Raw genomic sequence first — 24202 nt, forward strand, 5'->3', positions numbered from 1 at the left:
GTAGGCCATCTGTAGACTCCATACTTCAGGCAAACATTGCCATTTGAAATGATCACTTAACCAACTGTTTCCTAAATTCTTTTTCCAGTTATTTCACATGCTTGAAAGACTTTATATGAAGAGTGAAGAGTATACTCTCTCCTTTTTCTCTGTAATTTCTTCCTACTAGTCGTCTACTAGCTGAGGTCTTGATATCACACCCTGTTGCCAGGTAAATCAGTTCAGATGCAAAAGTACCATGACATCACTGTAGAAATCAATGGGAAAGAAACAGTCCATCAAAGATGAGTCATTTGTTTTGCCATAAATGTTTTCAGTGATAAGCATGGTGGAGAAGGGAGGATGGGAAATAATCAGTGGCTTCCTTATCAGTCAAGATGACTGAATCAGCAAGTAACAGTTGGGTTCTAGGTGCTCTTCAGCTTCAGACATTTCAAACTCACAGGTTTGAAGAAGATGCCCCAGGCACCAAACTGACAATGGTGGCATTCCTCTCCCTCTCCAAAGTGAGCCCTGACAGCTGCAACCTGAGGTCTATGGGGAGATTGCAGAAGCGAGTAAGGCAGTAGCTCAGCAGTGAGGACGTGCTTGGTAAGATGAAAACTGTGCTCACACAACAGATGTGTTTGGAAGAAATGTGCTGCTGAAAGAGGGCACTCTTACCAAAAAACACACCCATCACTACCTGATATATTGACAGGAATAAATTGAAGGCTTGGATCTTGATTTCCATACACTGGTTTTTTTTACTTCTCCAGTAAATGCACTATACAAATTACACCATCCAGTTACTTCTAAAATGTTATGCTTGAATTGACTTATACCTTTCAATAATTCACTGCTGAGGAGTGCTGATTGCACTCCAGTTTGAAATCAAGCAGCAAGGGTTTGTCACTGCTGACATATTTCCTGACTTAAGAACCCCAGGCTCCTTGGCTGCAGGAACTTCAACTGTTATGACTCTGCAGCCCATGATGCTTTAAAACACAGTTATTTTTTGTTTTCCAATAAATATATTCATGAATGGTTTTCTTCAGCTAGTCAGAGAACAGCAAGTGCCAGCACAAAATAGCTTACATCCTTTGGAACACTTCCTTGGATAATTCTGCTTTATATATTAGATATTAGAAAAGGTAATAGACTCAAAAACAAAGTTTCAGTATCACCTTAAGCAATAGCTCTCATATTATGAGTATTAATACAGAGGACTAAAGTTTGGCAAGGAAAAACTGAATCTCAATTTAAAAGTTACCTGCAGTATCCAACATTGTATGCAGCAAAAAGCAACTCTTATTAAAAGTGAGAAATTATCCTTTAATGAAAGTGCGCTACATGTTGACAAGTCATTGAGTACTTGAACACTTGCTAAGACTCTGTTAATATTTTTATTAAGTTAATGGTCTTCTTGCTTCAGTGCTCATAAAATAAAAACAGTCGTGCCATGCACATGGTACGATACACAGTGAAAACTCCAAGAACCCTGCCAAGGAACCCGGATCCAGAAGTTCAGAAGCAGCCACCAGAGGTACATAAATAAGGACTGTTTCCTCCATACTATATGGCAGCTAAGCAGTGTGGAAAGGAATTGCAAATATTTGACTTTTTGCTTTTTTGGTTCTCAAGCATCAACAAAAACAAATTCTCAAAAACTTATTCAAAACATCACTATAAGGTGCACCTGAAGACAGAGAAACAGTCAAGAATAATTAAGCGTATGGACAAAATGGACAAACCAACAACAGAAAACACAGCAGAAAGCAACAAGAGAGAGAAAAAGAACCCAGAACGTAGATTGCTAAGACGTCCTGTATATCCCCCTTTATGTAAAGCAGATGCTCAAATGTAGTTAACAGTAGTCTTCTGTGTAGTTTCAGTAGTCTTATATAACTCATGAAATGTACGATAATAAATTAGATCAACAAATGATTAGAACTAAAATTTTAGTTTCCAACAACAAATATAAGCATAGGAAAGGTCAAAAAGAAAATAAAAGTGAACTTGCTGCCTTCTAACATTTTGGTGACTCATTCTTTATGTATCAGCACAAATGCAGAACCCTTTTCCTACAGCACCTGCTCTTAGTGAAGTGAGTGGTGGTGCTATAAGAAATGGACACACCAAAACGTGGATGTAAGAATAATTGCACCTAATTTGTGGTGTCAAGCTCTTTGGCTGAGGAACACCAACCATCACACCAGAACAAAGCGTTCTGATGTCAGTTTCTGCTTCTTTACTCAGCACATGTCACCCTTCCAGAGGAGCACCATCTCATTTTGGTGGCTGAGTCACCACCCCTCAATGTGTTTAAAAACCATTTGGATGTGGTGCTCGGGGACATGATTTAGCAGAGGGTTGTTACAGTTAGGGTAGTATGGTTAGGCCATGGTTGGACTTGGTGATCTCGAAGGTCTTTTCCAACCTGAGCAGTTCTGTGATCCTGTGATTTTGACTTAGTCTAACCTTAATTCAGCACAGTGCCTTTCTCTGGCATCCTATCCACCACTAAGAGGATGACAGTTGACTGTGAGGTTGTCTCTCAGTCTTTGCAATGTTTCTGCAGAGATCTCTCTGGCAAGCCTACTTCTCTTTCTGTTCTCCAAGAAGACATACTGAAGACATTAGAATGCATTCACCCAAGCATTAAAACCAGAATATTAACACAGCTTTCACCATTAACACTCTTCGTCAGTTCTTCATGACTCAATTGATACAATAGCCTCATTCAAATCAGCTGCCTATCATGGGAGCACTCCATGGCACCAGCACAGTCACTGACAGAGGTGACTTGCTGCACCTGACCATTAGCTGAATAAGCACCAGCACTTTGTGCACTTAACATTTGACAGACAACTTGACCCAAATTAACTCTGTGCTCCTCCTGAAGGGAGCTGTTAGCAATGCAATGCAAATTAGGCCACAGATGATTAAAAATTGGTTTCCATGAAGAACTCTTCTGCAAGGCTGGTTACATGCAAACTGATGGTCAAAGGAAAGGCAACAACATCAGGCTGTACTCAGAACCAGCACACAGGCATCTACCTTTAAGGTTACTGAAGCAGCTAAATAGGAAACCCTGTACCTAAGCTTAGCCTGTGCACTAAAGCAGACTGTCTACAGTTCAAAAGCAAATATCAGTAACTGCTTTAAAGACAAGAGCAACATAGCTCTCTCACAGCTGACAACTGACAGATAAACAAGTTGTATGCATTTTCCACTAAGCATCTCTAAATCACTGCTATAAACTACATATGCCCACAATGTCTTGCCAACATTTTGTTTTTCTTTTGCTTTGTTTTTTAAACAAAAATATATTGGATGCTCTGGAACATATAACTTCTGTTATACTGACTTAATTCACTGGTGAGGGTAAGAACCATTTGTGCTATAGTATTTTTTCAGCAGTAATTTGCTGTTGCCTTCAATTACTGAGACTACAACCTCCAGAAAAATACTGCCCATCCAGTGCACATGGAAGGTATCAACACCAGCAGATAATACAGTGCTACAGTGAGCATATTTGAGTTTAACACACAAGCAAAATTACGGCTTACCTATCACTAAATGGACTGGATGGCTAACTAAGTCGTTTAACATAGTAATTTCTTTTTATCAGGCAAACATAAATATTCTCTGTGTCTGGAAAAGAGTGTGAAAGAGGAGACACGACAGTTCTCTACCGCAAATAATTCTTCAGTTTTCCACAATCCAAACCTATCCACTACCTCTCAGAGAAACGAGCCTTTGTTCAGCATGAATAACAGCATGGAATAGTGCTGTACTGCCCTGAAACATTCAAACTGATAGAGAAGCAGCAGGGACAGCCTCCGTATAAACCCCCACAGTTCAGCAGAAACATGAGTTCAGCAAAACACAGTGGAATATGGTATCATATGGACCTTAAACTCATTTCCTGCAGTGACACCACCAGTAATATCTTTCCAGATCAGCTCCTCAGGTCCCATCCACACATCACAATTGCTTCAGATTCTCTTATGCCCCTAAATTTCTATAGCACACATTCTGCTTCCCTCTGTATCCTTGTCATTAATCATAGCTCCAACTTTGTTAGTGTTCCTACCATAATCTTTCATAGAATCTCAGAATTATTTGAATTGGAAGGGACCTTTGACGGCCATCCAGTCCAGCTCCCCTGCAATGAACAGAGACACCCACAGCTGATCAGTGTGCTCAAAGCCCCCACAACCTGACTTTGGATGTCTTCAGAGACAGGGCATCCACCACCTCTCCAGGCAAACTGTACCAGTGCCTCACCTAGCAGTGCCTGGTTTAGCAGATGAGCATGTTCTATGGATAATCTTAAGGTTATCTATCTGCTGACCAGCCAGCACACCAACAAGTAGAAAATGGGAAAAATCTCTCTACGTTTAACTTCCTAGAAGAACAGCCAGGCTCCTGGTGAAGAGACAAAACCTATTTTCACATGATGTCTTCACTCATTACACTTGAAGGCAGAAAATGCTCAGCTTCAATGCATCTGAATAACGCAAAACCCTCAGGAAATAAGAACAAATATTTCCAGCAAAGAAACAAAGGACTTAAAGGAATTTCCTGGCTTCTAACAATGAAAAATTACACTCATAAGCTTATCAGGCTTTCTTTAAAAGAAGTCATGCATTTTTCTTGCTACTTATGTTAGGAAAGTAACTTCCGAACACCATTATTCCCATGGGTTAAAGTTTTTTCATCTCAATTTCTAGTCTTGCTTTACTCACATTCTTCTTTTCTATGCCCAAATCCATTTCAAACGCCCATCCTTGTTACTGGTGCAAAGGTGCAAGTGACATACATTAATAAACTTCCTCTTTGCTTAAATTGGAATTATACCAGAAGCTTTGCAAGACTTCGCCATCTCTAACTCCATCTCTTCTATCCCTTCTCCTTCGTAACGTCCCCAGCTTCACAACCTGTTTATCATGTGGCACCATAGCAACTGTTCAACCCAGGACTACAGCCGTATTCTAAGAAAAAGGAACTCAGCATACATGGTATTCACCTTTGCTAAGATATCATGCCACACCAGCTGGCAAGATCCACCACTGGTTAACCCAAAAGTTACATTTATTTCATCTTTTATTCACCCCCAAGACTTCGGCTAAGCCTTTAATTACTCTCTCTTTGAAAATTTGCTCAGGGATACACAAGTGCATCAAGCCTCCCACGTCACTTAAGAATACTCCAAATAAAAGCCTTGGTATAACCTTTCTCTGTTACAAAGAGGTCCTGTGTTCACTGTTCTCCTGCAGGAGGCCAGTCCTGCTGACTTCTTACAGCAGCTGAAGCTCTCCATGCTTTATTTTCACTTGCATTATGAGTGCCTCTCATCTCTTCGCATTCACTCTCATTATCCACTCTGCCTCCACTCTTACACTAAACAAACACGACTAAGTTAACAGTTTAAGTTCTATGCATATACTTAAACAGGCTAATTTCATTCTCAGTTCATTTCCCTTGGGGGATTCATCTATTCTCTTTCTACTTACATAGTGGAACACACTGCTTATAGTTCCAAGGCATTTAAAAAAAGAAAAAAAAATGCTGTGAAAACAAGTACCTGAACCTCTTAATGAACAATGCGTATGTAGCCAAGAGAGGCAAAACCTAATGAGAACAAAGAGCTAAAAAATGCATTAGTTCAAGATGAGATGACATGGATACAGAGGGAAGAGAATGATCAGCATAGGGGGCAATAGGTAACCTGTGTGACTCGGAATGAGGAAAAACAAATCAGAAAAATCTGAAAAAAAGATGCATCAATTTATAAAAGCTCTGTACAGGACTTAGAGCTGTGATGTGAGTATCTTCTTTAGAGGGTTTCTAGATTTTCTTTAATGCTACAAAATCTACAGTGATCCGATAGCACAGCAAGTACTGCCAACACCACAACCACCAGAGGGAATTCCGCTTCTTGGTTTCCAGCTGAAGTCGCAGTAACACACACAAGAGCAGGCAAAAGGAAAAACAACATATTCCGTGTGCTTTACAAGGTCAAACTTTACCAATATGCTTTCACAAACAAAACACTGGAGGCAAAGACCAGCCAGATTTTGTAACAAAAAGACAGTACTCATCCTTCAACCTGCTTCAGTCATTTTTCTAAAAGGAAAAACAGGTTAAAAACATGAAGTACATAAAATATACATTCACACATAGATATGCACATGCGTGTATCATATAAAATAAAATACGCACTGGCAGATTTTAAGGCGGTAAGGCCGCGTTCTTGTCCTCTTTTCTTCTCTCACAATACACAGACTGCTGAAAATAGGTAATTGGTACAAGCTGGTCATTTTAATCCCTGTCTAGTCGTTCAGTAGCACCCGCAAGAGTAATATCTAACATACTAACAACACAGAGATGGGAGTCCAATTTAAAGAAAGTCATCTTGTGTGCCACGTGCCATAACCAGCGTAGTTTGGCAGAGAAGAGTTTTATCCAGTATAGAGACAGTCCCTTACTTTGGTGGGAATAGGAGGAGAACTCGACATAATTCTCAATAAGGAGGATAGTCGTAGATATGCAACTTGTGGGATGCTCAGCTTGCAGAACGTGGCAATATTTTCACACTGTCCGTTTGTTCACTCCTGGAGAGAAGCGTGCAGGAATGCTGCATAATGTAACACTATTTCAAATAATGCAGGAACATCATCTTTCCTTGTTCTCCCTTTCTCAAAGGGCAGAAGGGCTGCGTAAACAATCCACAGCTTACTCAGGGAGAAGAAAGCTGAGCACAGCGTAAGCCTGAAGGATTACTTCTGAACATCCAACATGCAAAAAGCAAGTGTATGTGCTGAGGTTTTCTGCATTCAGAAATGAGCCGCTGAGCTGAGTACACCTCATACCTTCGGTAGCGCAACTGCCTCTAAACCTTACTGCTACTGCACAGATAATGACAGCAGATAGACCCGTCTGCCCCAGGAGGAAAAGACATTTCAGAGAATGATGCAACTTGCTCACAGAAGTCTGGGAGCAGTTGGGGTGACTCTTCCCAGTAGGTAAATTGCTGCAGTGGGTGGTGCCAGGCACCGCTGCTCTTCTAAAATCAAAGTTCTCCCAGATTTAGCAGAGTAACTGCTACAAAAAGATAAAGATATCACTTTGTACACTTGCTTACAAAATATATGGCAAGCTCACCACGACTTAGATGTAAATTCAAAGAACTCAGTTCAAATGCAGCGCTTTGAATTCCAATTCCAGCATTAAAACTCAGCAATATGAGGATTCTGTTTATTAATACATAGCACTGTTCTAAATCATATTGGAATACGAATTTCTTTCCATTCCTACTCCATCACCCCTACAATAATAAATCAAACAGCAACGCCACAAGCAACATATGTGACCCTATATGGAGACACACAGCGATCAATTTTATCCAGGTATTCAGACACAGCTATTAAAACTTTGTCTCACTAAACCATGAGGAGTTCACACCCCTAAAATTAGCAAGCTACACTGGGTGTAATCAGAGATCAAAATGATGTAAACAGAGACCAAAATTTCTTCTTAAAAATAGACATTAAGAGTTACTGCGGTTTGCAAGGGTTAGTAATGAAATAAATGTAACTCTGCATGACTTTTTAAAACTGTCTTACTGGGCAGCCTTCAAATCAACTGTAGCCCTTCATTCTCCTAGAACCACTCACAAATGTATATTAAAAAAACAAAACAACAAAAGAAAAGCAACACAAAAACTCAAGTTCTCATTTAAGAATTCCGTTTCCATATTAACAAGTTATTTCAATCAGTTTCTGTAGAAACAGAATAAGCACGAACAACTTTGTCTTCACACTGCTGAGGAAAGAAAAAGTGAGGGACAGACTCACAGAATGGCCCGGGTTGGAAGGGACATCAAGCATTACAAATCTCCAACCCTTCTGCCACAGGCAAGACCACCAACCTCCCCATTTAATACTAGACCAAGCTAAGGTGCGTGTGGCCGCAGGAACAGCACTGCAGCTCCCAGCAAGCTGTCCATCACAGCCACAAGCCAGCAGGCAGAACGCAGCCACCAACATTACCTGCACATCTATACTTGAAGGACAATGAGCATCAGACCCAAATTTCCTTCACTCACAAATACTGATTTAAGCCTCAGTGCCGCAGATGAAGTGCAGTAAGCTCCTCTTTTCCTCCTTCACTCTTTTGTTTTCAAATTGAAAAGGTGCATTCACAGACAGCAAAATCAATTACATTCTGAAGTTGGCAGGGCACATTCCAAAAAGAAGACTGTAGTTTTGGGAATTAACTGACAGCTCATGCTGAAAAAGCGCTCACAAGGAGAACTGTTGCATTCTTACTCTGAGGATTAGATATTAGAATTTCTTGTGTTTGTTATAAAAACTAAAGGTTTCAGGGGAATTAGGACACATCTTCTGAAGGTGAGGACTTATGCAAGTGAAGTTACATCTCTCTTTAGGTAGCCTCTATTTTCAGACCTCCATAGAATCAATTAATTATAAATCCTCTACGTTCTTCAATACGACAGCAGAACTCCAACAATCTGTCCACCTCCAACCTCAGCCTTTTGTCCTCTTTGGGCCAGATCTACCTTATGGAGCAAACATGACAGCACTAACGCTCACCAGAGGTCGGGCAGAGAGCAGTCCCATATGAGCAACATGTAACGGTGACAATGAAAAATGTGCCCCACAGCACTTCTTTCTAAGATCAAAAGACCTGCATATGCTCATCTGCTTTACATCTTCACAGCATATACTTTGGAAACTAGATTAGAGGTATGCTCCTTTGGGAGGATTCATTTTAATTGGTGGAACTTGCCTACAAGGTTACAGGTCTGTCTGACATATGGATGAGGAGCAACCAACACACCCTACCATCAAATTTCAAGCTCAGAATAGCCCTGTACATACACACAAAGCAGCAATATTCACTCCAGTTTTACAAAGCCACTTTTTAACAACTCCTAAAGAAATTTTCCAAGGTTCAGAAACTCAAAACCTGTTAGAGAGATGAATTTTACTGAGCCAAAACAGAGAGAGGAGGAGAAAAGGAGTGGCAACGTCCTGTACTGCCAAACGCCTGAGCACCCAGAGACCAATAGTTCTTTATGCATAATGGCAGAGCTGGCAAAATACAGAGATCAAGGGGAAAAAGGTTTCCTAAAACAGAGGAATTATGCATAAGTGAAATGAAGAGGGAGAGCCAGAAAAACGTTCTGTTCATTGGACTAACAGACAGTGCCTTTAGAACTCTCCCAACTCAAGAATCAAGCTGTTTTGGCATATATGCCTCGATGTTCAGTACAGACATCTCATTCTGCAACACAAGAAAAAGTATAAAACTTGCATCTTTTCTGCAGTGCCTGAAATATCTACTGCCACACAGCTGCTTTGAGGGGATTCAATCTAAACCTCATTCTGGTGCCCACCTCTGTGTAATTCAGTTCAAGCTCCTCCCAAATCAGAGATCAAACCCTCAGGAACTGGGCCTCTCTCTCAGCTACAGAAGTGTTCCACACAACCAGCCTGGGAGCAGATGGACGATTTAAAGCAATTACACAAGGCTTATACTGTTTTGGGGAAAGAAGCATCTGTAACAGATAGTCTCCTTGAAGTCTGCCTGATGTGGAGAGCAGGAAGCTGCATGTACTGCATATTTCTGGAGCATCAAATAGGTCCGTTTTTTGGATTTGTTCTGGTTTTGATGTTCAGTTGAACTTATTTATTTTTAAACATATCCATCCAGATGACTAATGGCTCTGAGATGTGCAGCTCACTGCAGTTATACGCTGTGCATGCTTGGAGAAATCGCATCGGCTTTGCGGAGGTGAAGCATCTTCCATCTTCACCCAAGGGCTGAGAGCTGTCCCAGTACTATGAACCCATGTCTGCAGAGCCTTAGGCTAATATTGTCCCCTCTGCTCTAGACTTTGTTTCAAAACATAAATTACCTTCACAAAAATCACTTCAGCCTTCTCTGACGTTAACAGCCACACCACAAAACGGCACAAAGCACACAGGCTGGCCTATTCACTCAAGTACAAACAAGAACAACTGAAACAAGGGCTTGGCTATTTGTTTCTAAACACTGCAGATGGGTGTATCTTCATTGCAAGAGTACTTCTTCAAAAGTAAAGAGCAATTTACATACATGTTTCAGCAAAACCCTTGCATTCGTTAGTAAATGAGAAATCCCACCTCAAGTTTGACTTGTGTTGCCACTTTGCATGCAAAATGTTTCGTGAAAGAACAGCTTGCAAACTACTGCACTCAACCCCCAAGGCCCAGTTTCCTAAATCTGAAGGAATAAAGATATCACAGCTTCTGGCATCAACAGATCACAAACAAAAGCCTGATAGCAAGTTTTAGGAATCAGATGTCACTAGAGAAGCCAGTTGATGACTTTCAGACTGAGCTTTGGCAGTTTCTTATCCACCCTCCTGAATATTTGCATGTGATTCAAGACTTTCCAGTTCTTTGGTATGTTTGAAGCAAAAAGTTTTTCCTTGGAGGCACAAAACAAGCACAAAGAAAGACACATCTGTTTATCTTTTTTTTTCCCTCTACATTAAGTGGGCACAATCATGTTCCTGAGGTAAAAACCATAGGAAGCTGTTTTCAGAAATGGCAGAAATAGATCTGCTTACTAGCTCTGAAGAGAGAGAAGACTGTGGGAGTTAACATGGGAAAGATACAACAGAAGAATGTGATAACAAGGCCCATGCTTTACTAGCAGCAGGAAGCAGCCAGCTCTTCAAGACAGCAATGCTCCCTGGTACTCTCCAAGGCAAATCACTCAGTACTACATCCATACAATTTATGGGAACAAAACGTGCAGGTGTCAACCAGGAGACACAGAATTTGCTGGATACACCTACTGGAAACAGAAAAGAAACTCTTGCTGATTGTCAAAGACCTTCTGCCTTCAGTCTTCTCCTTTTCTTAACCCTTCCTCAGATCTTGTTAAGAACTGCCTTTGCTCCCCCACATCCCCCAGCCTTCCCAAGTTCCTGAGATGCCAGACTCAGTGCACTGGCAAATGGCAGAAGGAGGTTTCCCAAGCACGGCAAGCTGCCCCGCTGGTGCTGATGGCACATCTCAGAAGGGGCAGAGATCACTCATTGCATCAATCTGTGGCTGAAGAAATGGTTCCGCTGCAGAGATGGTCACAAAAAGCTGAGAGGAAAACATGTCAGGAGTACGGCAAACACACTGTGAACCTTCTGGACCCATTTTAGCTCCACAGGTGCCTGGCAGCAACTGAATCGGTCTGCTGCCATTTACTGCCTGGCTTTAAAAGACACTCCTAAGAGTTAAAGAGATATTCTTAGGAGCAGGCTGTCGTTCTCCCTCTGTTCATCAAAACTGAGATAGTGTGATTTGCTCCAAAAAGAAGACTGACAAAACGTAGCCAGATTTCTTTCTTGAGTAATAGGGAAAACTGAACAAAGATAGCCTCTCTTTATGTACATAGTAGGAAAGGGGGAAGAAAGAAATCAGAAACCTGACAAGTGGGTGGAGAGATACTGTGCAGACCTGGCAATAAATATCAGAGACAATCATGACACAGAATTGTGTTACTGCTGCCAAAGCTTCCAGTAAAACAAAGATTCCTAACATAGTAAGAGCCATGCACACCCATATTATGTGCACACATCGATAACTGCAGCAGTAAGAAGTATTGAAGGGCTCCAAAAGCTGACATTTAACAAAACTTTCCCGTAACTAAATGCCCAAGCAAAAAGATGCATCTTGGGGGCAACACATATTTCTTAACCTTTCTATTGTATTAAGTCACTCTGACACTAACAAATGCTATTTCATTACCTTTTTTCCCCACTTCTTTGGTTGTGTGTGTCCCACACTCAACACAAAGAAGCATTTTTCCTGTTTCCTACTGTCATTTTCAGACAGTGATTCATGTGTCTTCTAGACTTAAGTAAAAGGCTGGTAATTCAACATCCACACACAGCACTAACAGCAGTGTGGACTCAGAGGCTGTAAGCACAGTATGACCACAGTGGGGTGAAGGAGCCCCATGCTGTGGTGTCATGTATGGACTTGGTATAAATAGCACACCAGCTTGGGGGAAGCTGGCAGGGTGAAAGTAGCAATGTGCAAAGCTGCAGACTGGAGGAGAAGAGGTAGGTGCACACAGCCAGAAGTCTTCCTTGGTCCTCCTTAAGGAAGAAGGCGTCTCAGATTTGATCTAGGCAACTCTCACTCAAAGAGCTCTGTTTGTCTAGTTTTACTAACACTAGATGTCTCTTTGAGACTACCACTGGGTTTGATCCTGCTGTGTTTCAAAGCTCCCACCTTCCTGCAAACCAAACCCTTCAACCAAAGCTTCTTGCCTGCTGTAATCCAAACACAGTCAGTGGCCACTAGAGCCCAAACAACAGCTACTTCCCATCTGATTTTAGTCCCCTAGAAAGCAAAGGCAAAAACAATGAATTTTTAGCACACTTACTGGATAAATGTTAGGAGTCAATTCCAACAGGTCTGCCAGTTGGATCTTTGGATGTCACTCTCCTGTCCAGGCATGGTGGTATAACACAGCTTAATTTCTGCATATTTTAATCATTTTGCATTTGAATAATAACTACTGGCTTAATTGCAATTTCTATATTAAATGGACTGGAATAACTCAGAATAAAAGGAAAATTGAATGCTGTAAAACCAGAGAAAGTTTCTACATCAACTTCCCTTACAGGGCTTCTCTTCCTGTCACAGTATTTCTTGTAGTATTTCTTCTGTAAGGCTGCTCCAGTCCATCTCAGATTGGATCCACAGGCCACTGTTGTCAATGGAAACTCTCAGACTTCAGAATTACTTTCACCACATTTCGATTTTAATTCAGTAGCGCAATTCTTGGCCCCTCCCTATTACTGCTTCACTCAGAGCTACTGAAACAAAACCCTATCAGGGAAGGTAACAGTTACCAAGCCCTATACAAATAGGTAAAGCATGGAAGAGGCAGCTACTACACAAACTATTAACAAAAACATGCCAAATTTCTACTATCAGAGGTCCATTAAAACTCACTGTAGCATCACTGTACCAATTTTTACCCTCTTGAATTTTACACACACGCAACACCAAAACATGACAATAATAAAGTGGGCCATGTCTCCATGTCATGAAGCTCCCGATTTGTAGCTATTAATTACACCTCAGCTAGGAGGCTCTTCCCCTTCCGAGGCCCTCCTCTTCCATTCTTGCCCCTAAACTAAAGCTTAGACCATGTAGCACAGTGTAAAAACTGCCTCAGAGGAGTTCTCACTTGGCTGAGAGAGCCTGCAGAAGGTTAGCTGCACAGGCACAAGCCACCCTGGTTGCATACCAGATCCCATATGTCAAGGTTTTAGAACAGCAGGTTTATTTTTGGCTTTGTATATTAATACTCCATTCCTCCTTTGGACTTGAGGAAAAACTGAAAATTTCAATAGTTAAAAAAAAAAAAAGCAATCCTCATTAGTGATAATGCAGATGTTCTTCAGCAGTTATTCCACCTGAATATATAACAGGAAAAAGGATTGCTATGTAGTACCACACCCCAACACTGTATAGAATCTCATCTCATACCCACATCTTTCCCAAAACCGCATTCAGCTCTAGGGGCAAAGATAAAAGCTGCACACTTTCTCCTGGTGCCAAAAGCCCTAGAACTGGACAGCAGGCAGTGAGAGCAGTCCCAGCCAGCCAAATCCTTACAGGCACAGCCTTGATGTGGACACTGTGCCAGGTGGCACATGGCTACAGCCTCACTGATGGACATGATGACAGTAAGCAAGTTATGGATCTAGAACTGCTTGTAGCCCCCTGCATCAGCACTGGCAATCTGACAGGAGGGCAATCACACGTCCTTCAAAACAAGCAAACTGAAAGGATGGAGACTTCCTCCAGTGGCTATGGCTTTGTGTTGCTCTTAATACACCTAACGTTTAAAGAGCTGCAAGCAGATGCCCCAGTCCTGAAAGCAACATCACCCACTGCAGTAAGGAGGAGCCAAAAGCACAGCCAAGGAAAGGAGACATTAAGTTCCCAGGCGGTGAGACCAAAAGGTATGAAATGTTTAAGTACAAAACTTCCTAACGTAAAAATCATCTGAAACCTTGGTAAGAACACAAATCCCCACCCCTAAGAAACAAGAAAGAAAAGAAGACAGCAGCAGCTTTGTAAACTTCCTCACAGCTCTTTGTGGCACTGGAAAAATATGAAGAGGTTACTGTTCCCAAATAGTTCTGCAGTGACTAAATAATCAAAACTGGATCCGAGTTCTACATGAACAAACCAGGCTCTTCCTTCAGTTCTACATGGCTAATCTGTCTTTTGGAGGTCCTACCTCAATTGTGGCTTCCTTCTTTTACCCCCACCACTCCTGCATCACGTAACCTACTGTCTGACAGGTTTCACACATGTCTAGATACGTCATGGATTTAAAGCTAATGCTTGGAGGTCTCAACAACATTCTGTCTCTTCAAATTATCTTCACCTTACACCAAAAAAACTGAGGAAACTGGGAAAAGCAAACATAAGTTCTTTAAGCACAAAATATCTGCAGGTTTGGTTACAAACTCCAGAAGCCCAGAACAAGCATTGCCCCATATTGAAAGCAACACCAGAAACATCAGATAAATCCCTGTTCCTCCTGAAACCGTGGTGTTTTAGTTTTGTGTGTGCTGTTTTGGTTTTTTTCTTCTATGTGTATTTTTGTTGTTTAAAATAAAAATAATAACCTCTTCTAAGCCCCTTTATGTTATTTCCTCTAAACACACTGAAGATTACACGAAATAAAGGGAATCCTAGGACAGATGATGAAAGTGATTACAGGCTTAGAAAGACTTCCATATGAGGTGAGATTATGAAGAAGTCTGCCTTGCTTATAGACAAGATGAATGGGAGGGATCACAAGAGAGACATGAAGGAAAAAGAAGAGACATTCAGAGGACATTTTTTAATCACTAGAATGTGAGAAAAGAAGTGGAAACCTGTACTTTTTTAACTGGTTTTCTAATATAAGCCTTTTATTGGTGCACATACGCAAGAATCAGTTCATCTCCCAAACACTGAATCTACTGCTGTTCTCACTGAGGCTGAAAACACAAGACTGAAAGTAAGGATACCCATTTGTTAACAAAAAAAACTCCCACAGTCACATTTGCTCCAGGTGAGACTCTTGTATTTAGGTTTTTTCTCAAATGAAGTAGTATTTATTACTGTTTCAAATATAAAACTACCGCTACCGAGGGAGAGTTCTGAACAGGATCCAATGTAGCATGCATTACACAACCAGGGCTTCCTGCATCTCTGTCTAATGTATCTGGTGCTGGTTAAAAGCAGGATGCACCACTGCATAGGCTTGCAATGGGGATGCAGTACAGAAACTCGTGTTCCAGTTGTCCTAGAAGAGGATTTTTATTCTATGAGGCCACACATATAAACTGATAATCCTGATGCACTGCAGAGGACACCTGTTCTGAAAAGCTTCAGGGACTGAGACTGAAGAGCTCTGATCAGCAGCGAAAAAGTATACACAGGCTTCTGAGGTCTAAACAGGACAACCTGGTGAACACTCAGAGGTGAGAGATTTAACAGGGCCTTGACAGGCATTCCTGAAGCACACCATAACATGAGGCATAAATTAGCAGACTGAAGTGGTTTTATGCCCTACTTGTTGCTGCCACACGCAACACCCCAACAACTTGGCCAAGGAGGGGAGAAGAATCCCAACCTCTCCCTCAAAGCTCTTGGCCTCCTCAGGCAGCAGTAATCCTCTATATGTTAAGAATGACACAGCTGTTCCTCATTAAAGCATCTTCTCTCTTTCAGGCTCTGAGATCTTAGCACAAAATGTAACACAGCCCATTGGAGAGCTGTTAGCAAAGCCCAGGAAATCATACTTCAAGTGGTCTCAAACAAGAAGGCACTGAACAGAGCCGGTGCCTTACACTGAAGGAGCTTTAGACCAGCAGCAGGAATGACAAGACCCCTTCTTCCCCTCAGAAGGCTGTAGTCATGGTAGGTCGCTCTAGCAGTTCTACTAACTGAATTTGCTGATGCCTTTCTCCATCATACATAGTAGCAGTTTTGGACAGCCTTCTTCAACATCCATAGAGCCGGCTTTGCTTTCTCGTATGAAAAATCCTTAGATGGGCACAAAAGACACGAGCAGCAACTCATAGGACTGGCTAAGTCCTCCAAAACCTACCCTCCCAAAAACCAGACTCACTATCCTATTTTATGCCGACTAAGAGGTCCAGCAGCCTCCTCTTTTCCTCAAGCTACATTAAACACACCTAACCCTATTTACTACACACTGTCTCCACTGTGCTGATAGAAGCAGCTCCAAGGCTGCTTCACACAAGCACTGCCTGGACTCTCAGAGCACCCTCCCACTGCTGCTGTGTTCATTCCCTGTGTTGTTTTTCTCCATGAATGTTTGAGAACTGCAGCTTCAACTCCAGCTGCTCTGACGCTCTTTGTTCAGTCTCTAAGAGAGAAACAGCATCCTTCTTTCTTGCTTCTTTCCTACATAATAGCACCAATTGTTGCTGCTCCAGTGCCTGGCCATTTCTGCCCCTCTGGTTAAATCAGCAAGAGGAATGATGAAGTTACTCAGGAAAACATCCTATTTGTCCCTAATAAACACAAACGTACTTAACACCAGCACTAGCCATCATCTAGAGTACAAAGCCTGCTGCTTCCATCTCTGCCAATTACATTACAAGTTCCATGGAGCCTACAGAACTCTTACAGCACAGACTCTGGAACAATGTAATTCCATGGGACTCTAGGAACTTGCTAAAGGGTTACATTTTCGATTCCCATGGTTGCAGGAAGGAAAGGAGAGGTTAAGCCTGATGAAATGAAACTCAAAGTCAGACCAAAGCCCAATGCATTCATGAAATTGTCTTAAGAGTGAGATTTAGTTTTAACCATTATTTTTCCATATACAGGTATAATGCACCGTACCACATTTGCCAGGATACTTATGCTTTAAAGCAGATCAGCTGGACTACAGAGTGGGAACTCCCATTTTAGCTCTTACACGTGCCCCAAATTAGCCTTGAAGGTATGCAGTTTTCTTCCTTGGCCACACTAAGTTAGATAGCATGCTATTCATTCAGCAAGAACAAGGAAAAAAAACTAACTAGTTCAGCTCATAGAGAGAAAAAGAAAGGAAATACACACCGTTTGTAACCAGGTTATGAGGAGCACACGCTGTGCTTGCAGTATGAAGAGCATTCTAGACTTCAGGAGCAAAGCTACAGTGTATAGGCTTCCTTATCTTAAAACATTTCACTACGCAGCAACAATGAGCAGCACACCTTTCCAGCACTTTTAATTCGTGGGTTGGGAGGGGATGGAGAGAACACCACGGACAGAAGAGAGAAAAAACCAAGTCCTGTAGCGTGCAGCAAGAAGCAGTGTGTGCCTTACACCTGTTGGAGCCGAGCCTTGGGGGAAGAACCCGAACCCGCACAGACCCCCCGAGAGCCACCTGCCCTCACCACAGCAGGCGGTTGTCACTACAGGTAGCATACGTTACGTGAATTAAACAATAATAATAATACTAAAATAAAGCTCAACTCGCCAGCAGACCATAAGGAAAAACTATCCCACGCAGCGGCACATCGGCAGCGCACTTAGCGTGCTCCATCACCCAGGGCACACAGATACACCTTTGTGTCCGCCTCAGGGCAGAGTCCGGCCCTCCCGCAGGCTCCAAAGCAGGGCAGCCGCCGTGCTGTGCGGATGGATGGACTCACCGGCCCACAGGTCAGCGACCAGGAGCGGCGCGGCGCCAGCCCGAGCCGGGGGATCCACAGACGGAGCTCCCGAAATCACCAACGCTGGTGCTGCCGGTAAGTTCTCTCCCTCCCACCTCCCACTAGTTTCTATCGCGTGTCGGTTTCTATTATGCCAACAGCCGGTTTCTTTCCATCTTGTACTGACAAGCGAGCGCTCAGGATTAAGAGCGCGGCACAGAAGCGCACACTAAAAGCCCACATCCCTCGAGCTCCGGCACGGCGCAACGTGAGCGGGGACCCCCTGGCAGCAGCTGCGGGTCGGGACGGTTCCTCATAGCCCGGCACGGCGGCACAAAACTTCCCGAGCTCGGCCCCGAACCCCCACGCGCGTTACCCGCGTCTTGCGGCGCCGGTGCCGCTCCGGGTCCGAGTACGTTCTGTCCACGGCCAGCGCCGTGTCGCTGCCCGGCATCGCGCCGCGGGGCCGCCTCCTCCTCCTGCTGCTGCTGCTGCTGCTCCGTCCGAGCACGGCTCCGGGCACAAGTCCCGCCAGCGGCCGCCCAGCGCCGGCACTGAGGACTCGGTGCCGCTGCCGCCGCCGTGCGGGAGGGACGGGCACGCCTCGGGGCGGCACACCCGGATTAACCCCTCGGCGGCCCGGCGCGACGGAGAGGCGGCGCCTCAGAGAGCGGGGCCCTCCCAGCCTCGGGTGGAGAAACGCGGAGGCCGGAGGGGAGAAGGTGGGGCGGCACCGGCGGCGTTGTTTGGCGATGCGTCGTAGCGCCAAGTCCCCGGGTACGGCTGGGCGACTAAATAGCCCGCGTTCGGCTTTCCGAAGTGCTGGACTGCAGCGACCGGTGACGTTTCGGTCCCCGTTATACACAGGAGATAAATCCTTCAGCGTTCAACTGTATGGCAGCCTCGGGCCACACCTGCGTGCAGCACACCTCCCCCGGGGAAATGCCTCCCAGGGCAGGAGCCCGTGCTTAAATTCCAGAGGGCTGAGAAGAAACTCTTTACTGTGAGGGTGGTGAGAGACGGGAACAGGCTGCCCAGTGAGGCTGTGGATGCTCCCACCCTGGAGGCATTCGAGTCCAAGTGGATGGGGCTATAGCAGGGGGTTGGAACTAGATGATTTTAAAGCTCCCTTCCTACCCAAACTATTACCTGAACTTCAGAATAGCTACACGAGGAATATACTTAAATGCATTATATTTAACGCATTTTAAACTACAGAAAAGTGTAAGCAGAATACTCTTCTTATAATCACTCAGAAAATTGTGCTGAGGAAGCCTTTATTTTTCTGGACTAAGCAGAATACTTGTCACCACCTCTATGTTGTCACACAAAGCAATCCTGGATCTCCATCAGATAGATCCAGCAGGACCTCACCCTCAGCTGTTGGGATGTTCAGTGTGAGTCATGCTGCTTGCCTTCTCCAGCTGGAGGCAGCAACAGTCCCAAGGCATGTACATACATAGACACACATATATGGACACAGCTAACGGCACTGGAGGGGATTGCTGCCTTTATGAATATCTCTCCCTGCTGATATTTACTTGTATTTTTCATTTGAGTCCTGTGTCCCATGAGATAATCTACTATCAAAGGTAAATTATCTGACATTATTATCTGACATATTATTGCTGTTTTCATTGTGTGAGGCCCTCAAAAATGTAAGACCTGATATTCCAAAGGTAAAAAAAAAAAATGCATCCTAGAAATAACCTTGGCAGCTGTTTCTTCTTCAACTCCAGCACTGGTTTGTTCAAAGTCATTCAAAATCCAGAGACCAACCAAGCAGTTGGTGAGTATGCAGCGGGAAGCAGCACTTTCCCTGTACAGTAATCATGCAAGCAAACCCACACAAGCTACCTGCACACACGTGACGACTTGTCATTCTTCCTATACTTCTTCCAGTGCTAACGAGAACGGCTGAGCTTGGAAGGCTGTCAGGAAAAAGCTTTCGAGTGGGAACTGGGTTTGTTCAGTCCCTCAGCTCAGACATGACATTTTAATTCATGACTCCAAATATGGCAGAGGGTTGGGAACTCGGGAGATGAAGGTCAGTAGGAAATGAAACAAGCAAATGTGGTGGGTTTGGGGTTTAAACTGAAGTGATAATTGCCATTTCCAAACGGGACTGTGTGGTTCCCAGCACATGGGATGAAACACCCTTATTACCTCAGAAACCTTCAGGACTTTTGTTTAAGCCTTGGCACATGCAGTTGATCAAAGCATGGAGAGGATAAGTTGGATAAAGGATATGTAAAGGGCTCCAGATGCTTGGCTTTTTAGCAATACAGATCTTCCTATAAATCACAGTTGATTCAAAAATTGAGTTTTACTTCAATAATGTCAGCTTTATTTAAATAATACCAGCAGGCTACCAACAAAATGAGGAAACACCTCTTCAAGAGGAAGAGAGCTAGGAGCTTCTAACATATAGTTAGGAGAATACTGTGCGTGCTTGGTCACAGCAGTATTAACATGGATACAAACATATATGCAAAGAAAGCACTCTTGATGTAACTTCTAGGAAGAGGTTTGTTCAGCCAAGCACAAGCAGCTTCCCCTCCTCTCACACACACAGCTGGTTTGCATGGCTCTTCTTCCCCACTCCAAAGCAGACAGAACTGCCTGCAGAACTGCCCAACAAAGTACTTCCTCAGCCTCAACAGACACTTCCTCTCACTCATTTTCCAAAGCCCGCAGACTTGGATAAATGTTCTTCCCACACACTGCACCTATTCCCCACTGAACCTTCCATCCACTAGAGCAAACACTTCCAAACATGGGCAGGAACCAGAGCTCAAAGTGACACAGATACAAGTGGTTGCCTATAGGGAGAATTCTCTCACCGCTTTGTTCTTCTGACAAAGTCGTTTTGATATTCATGTCTACGGTTTAAGTTAATGATCGAACTGTTAAATCATCCCAGCCATCCACTGTGCCAATTTAGAGTTCAGATCTCTCAAAATGGTTCACAGACCAACTGCCCAGCTGTCCTTATAGGCACGGCATTCATTCATCCTCTTCCAATGCTTCTCCTTGCATCAGGACACCAGCACTACTCACAGCGATTAACTCTTGATATTTACTTTATTTTCCCGGCCTTGTTAAAGAAGTGACCTTTTAAAAATCATGCAAGTTAGGAATGGAAGGTCTGTTTAAACTTAGGATGACAGAACAAGGGCATATAGCACCATAGGTGGCACACAGCAGAGCAGACATCAGTGCTGCATTTGACCACGTTGTTCTGTTTCGGGAAAACAAAGTCTCTGGGGGGTGATCAGAGGCAGTGACCAAAGCATGAGACATCCACCTTGCTCCCCCTGTACGAGCTGCATCCTTGCCATCCATTTCCTGCCGCATGACCCCACGCAACAGACCAACAGACGCAGCCATTCCGTCTGGGAGACACTGATAAGATGGACCGACTTACGCATAGGCCCCCGAGGGAGAAGAAGTGGCAGTGGTGACAGAGGGATTACTGAGCTAAGCCCAGCTCCTCACAGAGCAGTCTGATAGATGGGGTTCTGCATGCACGGGGAAGTAAGTATCACAGGAAAGGAAACCCTTAGGGAGATGAAAGGCACCACAGTCCTATCAGTTAGGAGACTGGCTGGAGGTTTGGCCCTGTTCTTTATCCAGCTTTATCACGAACCTTGGCAGCTTACCTCTCTGGGCTTCCACTGCCTCATTTGTAACAGGAAAACCACAGTACTTTTCTTCTGTGCAGAACCTTGAGGACCCCAGAATTAAAAATGCTATGATTAAATGTTGTGTTCTAATTATGTTGGGACGAATTTTACATAAAGTGCTAAATACAAGCTGGCAAAGGCACATTCAGGAAGAAGGAGAAGGTCCCTTTTATCACAACAACATCTGTACACTTAAACAGGATAGCGGGGGCTTCTTACAAGAGACTTTCCAACACTGTCTCCAAAACATTTTCCAAAGGCTTATCACAGCCAGTCTCCAGGGAGAAGTCCGATGTGATGAGAGCCTGCCATTGCCATTTCTAAATCTGACAGCAAACGGGACAGTGCTGAGTAGCGTAGGTTATCCATTAGCGTCACCACTCCCAGTGCTGCTGCCAAAGCATGAGCCTCACACCCACAGGAAAGGAGGTACTCAGTCTGCCTGTAACAACATGAACCTGCAAGGGATCACGCTGTGACTGACAGGCTGTTTTGCCAACCTGAACATCACTCGGAAGCTCTACAATGACAAGCATTCAGATATCTATCAAAAATTTCCAATCAGATCCCCTCCCCCTCTCCTCTCCTCTCCTCTCCTCTCCTCTCCTCTCCTCTCCTCTCCTCTCCTCTCCTCTCCTCTCCTCTCCTCTCCTCTCCTCTTCTCTCCTCATACAGACCTTTTTTTAACGCACTTTCAGGGTCTAACAGCCATGTATACTCCAAGAGTATCCATTTTGTATACCCAGAAACTCCCAACCTAGGACTATCTCCGTGTATCACTATGAAGTACAGATAGAGGATTAAGGATAGATAAGAGCATGAAAAATTCCAGCTGAGGGCAGCAGAAGTCCTCCCCCTTCCTTCTTCACCCTGCCCTTGTACAGACAAGGAAATTGTTGCTATATAACTTTCCTCTGCTGCTGCTGACAGCACTAGTGCAAACTACCTACAGGATGGTGGCAGTGTTTTGCATGTTAAATGCTATCTCCAAGAGCCACCTTTTTAGCTAACTGAAATAACAGCTCTTCTCTATAGCCAAGAAATTACCTGGCATCCAGCTATTTACAGCATAGATGACCCATGTTGCACAGGCAGCGTGGTACAGAATTCTCCCTTGGGCAAAGGAAATGGTTGCTGCTTGTCAGTGTACAAATTTCGGCTTCACAATATCTTTTTCAGAGCTCACTTGGGAATGAGCATATCCAACCTGCACGTCCCAGATCAGCCACCTTAACACTGCCATGGGGTACGCAGGACTGACAGCCACAGCTGGCTGCCACATACAGGTACACACCCTTCCAAAATGTGAATCATGTGAACTTGTACTCAAAGCACTGAGTCAGAGGCTGTGCCAGTGAGATCTTCTATCCCAAACTGAAACCAGCAAGCCAAGAACTTAGACATAGCCCATGATAGTAACAGTTGCTCAGGGCACACCACCCCCTCCTCCATTCGGAGAAGAGCATGCAACCCACCAAAGCGTTTGCAGCTGGGTAGCTGACACCTGAGCTAAAGGCACTGCAAGTGAATACAATAGCACCACAGCTTCCACCATACTGCTGTTTGGCTGCAGCTTCAGACACCCTAACTTTGTTTATGGTTGATGATTGCACACAGATTGTACATTGCACTGGACATGAACCTGCCAATTCTATTTGCCTATGAAGTGCTTTGCCTGTCTGTGACCCCGTACACATTAAGTCATGCTAAATGTGTGGTATCAATTATTTCCATATCAACAGACAATGTCAAATGCTGGATCAGGACTTCTTTGCCAGTCAGCCAGAAAATACAGATGAGTTATCAGAGGACAGAAAAATTAATAATTAGACAAGTACGCCTACACTTCTTCCTTGTGAGCCTTGTTACAACATGGAAACTGCCACAGCCCTCCAGGTTTCACTACAGTCATTCTCCGTTTACAGACATGCAAATGATGGGAGGACAAAGTTCAGGTTCTCTCTCCACCATCAGGCGACCACCCACCTACACTTCATCTAGCTGTAGTCCTGCTAACTCTAGTTCATTTCAGCATCAAAGCTCTTCTTTAAAACTACATGTGTAGAGACCTGTGTTAAGCACGTTGTCTGGTGCGTTATTGGGCATTAATACAAGCTGTTAGATAAATATGATTGAGAGCCCATTTTAAATGAGCATAATGAAAACAGAAAGCTCCTTCCAGTTTACTTCACCGTGTGCCAGACCTAAACATATGACATTTAGCTCCGATTTGGGTGACAGTGACTTGAAATAGCCTCAACTAAGCAGAAAGCCAAAATGTCATTCTGTTTAATTGGCATACATTTTCCGAGCGCCTGGTTTTCACAACAAATGTCTTAAAGGCAGCTAATAACAAAATAACAACCAACCAGACAGACACACAAAAGCCCTACAGCACAACACAGACAGTATGCTCTAGGCTAAGTAAACTGCTACAACTCATCATTCATAGGTATGGACCAGTACTCTCCCTTCACTCACCTGAATACAGTAATTTATCAAGGAATGGGTTCTGGGGTGTTACCACAAATTGCTACATAATTCTACAGAAGAGTTTCCATAAAATAAAGTATTTGCTGTAATTGCTCCTCAGCTGTATTGCAGACAGGTACTAAATCCATTTTACTTTCATTTTATAATGCCTCTTGTGGATAAAACTCAGACCTGCCATCCAAAGTTTTGCCAGTTGCTTCATTACACAAAGCTTTAACCACACATTGCTGCATATTTCACAGCAAATTCACTTGCTACCAATGTTCCAAAG

The 24202-nt window shown here is 43.6% G+C and overlaps 1 protein-coding gene across 7 annotated transcripts in view; it reads right to left on the reverse strand.

The window, feature by feature from the left end:
* TMCC3 (transmembrane and coiled-coil domain family 3) overlaps nucleotides 1–24202 on the reverse strand; it is a 122176-nt gene that overhangs the window by 24502 nt on the left and 73472 nt on the right. The window contains exon 1 of one of the 7 annotated variants that reach the window (XM_072359234.1): nucleotides 18129–18491. The exons of 5 other annotated variants lie outside the window; for them this stretch is intronic. In XM_072359234.1, coding sequence (XP_072215335.1) covers nucleotides 18129–18206 — 78 coding nt within the window. In that variant the 5' untranslated portion in view covers nucleotides 18207–18491. Of the gene's footprint in view, nucleotides 1–17752; nucleotides 17850–18128; nucleotides 18492–24202 lie in introns of those variants that run through there. One more of the 7 variants, XM_072359260.1, reaches the window with a different exon arrangement.

The sequence above is a fragment of the Excalfactoria chinensis genome, chromosome 1 (genome assembly GCF_039878825.1).
Source record: "Excalfactoria chinensis isolate bCotChi1 chromosome 1, bCotChi1.hap2, whole genome shotgun sequence".
NCBI lineage: Eukaryota > Metazoa > Chordata > Aves > Galliformes > Phasianidae > Excalfactoria > Excalfactoria chinensis.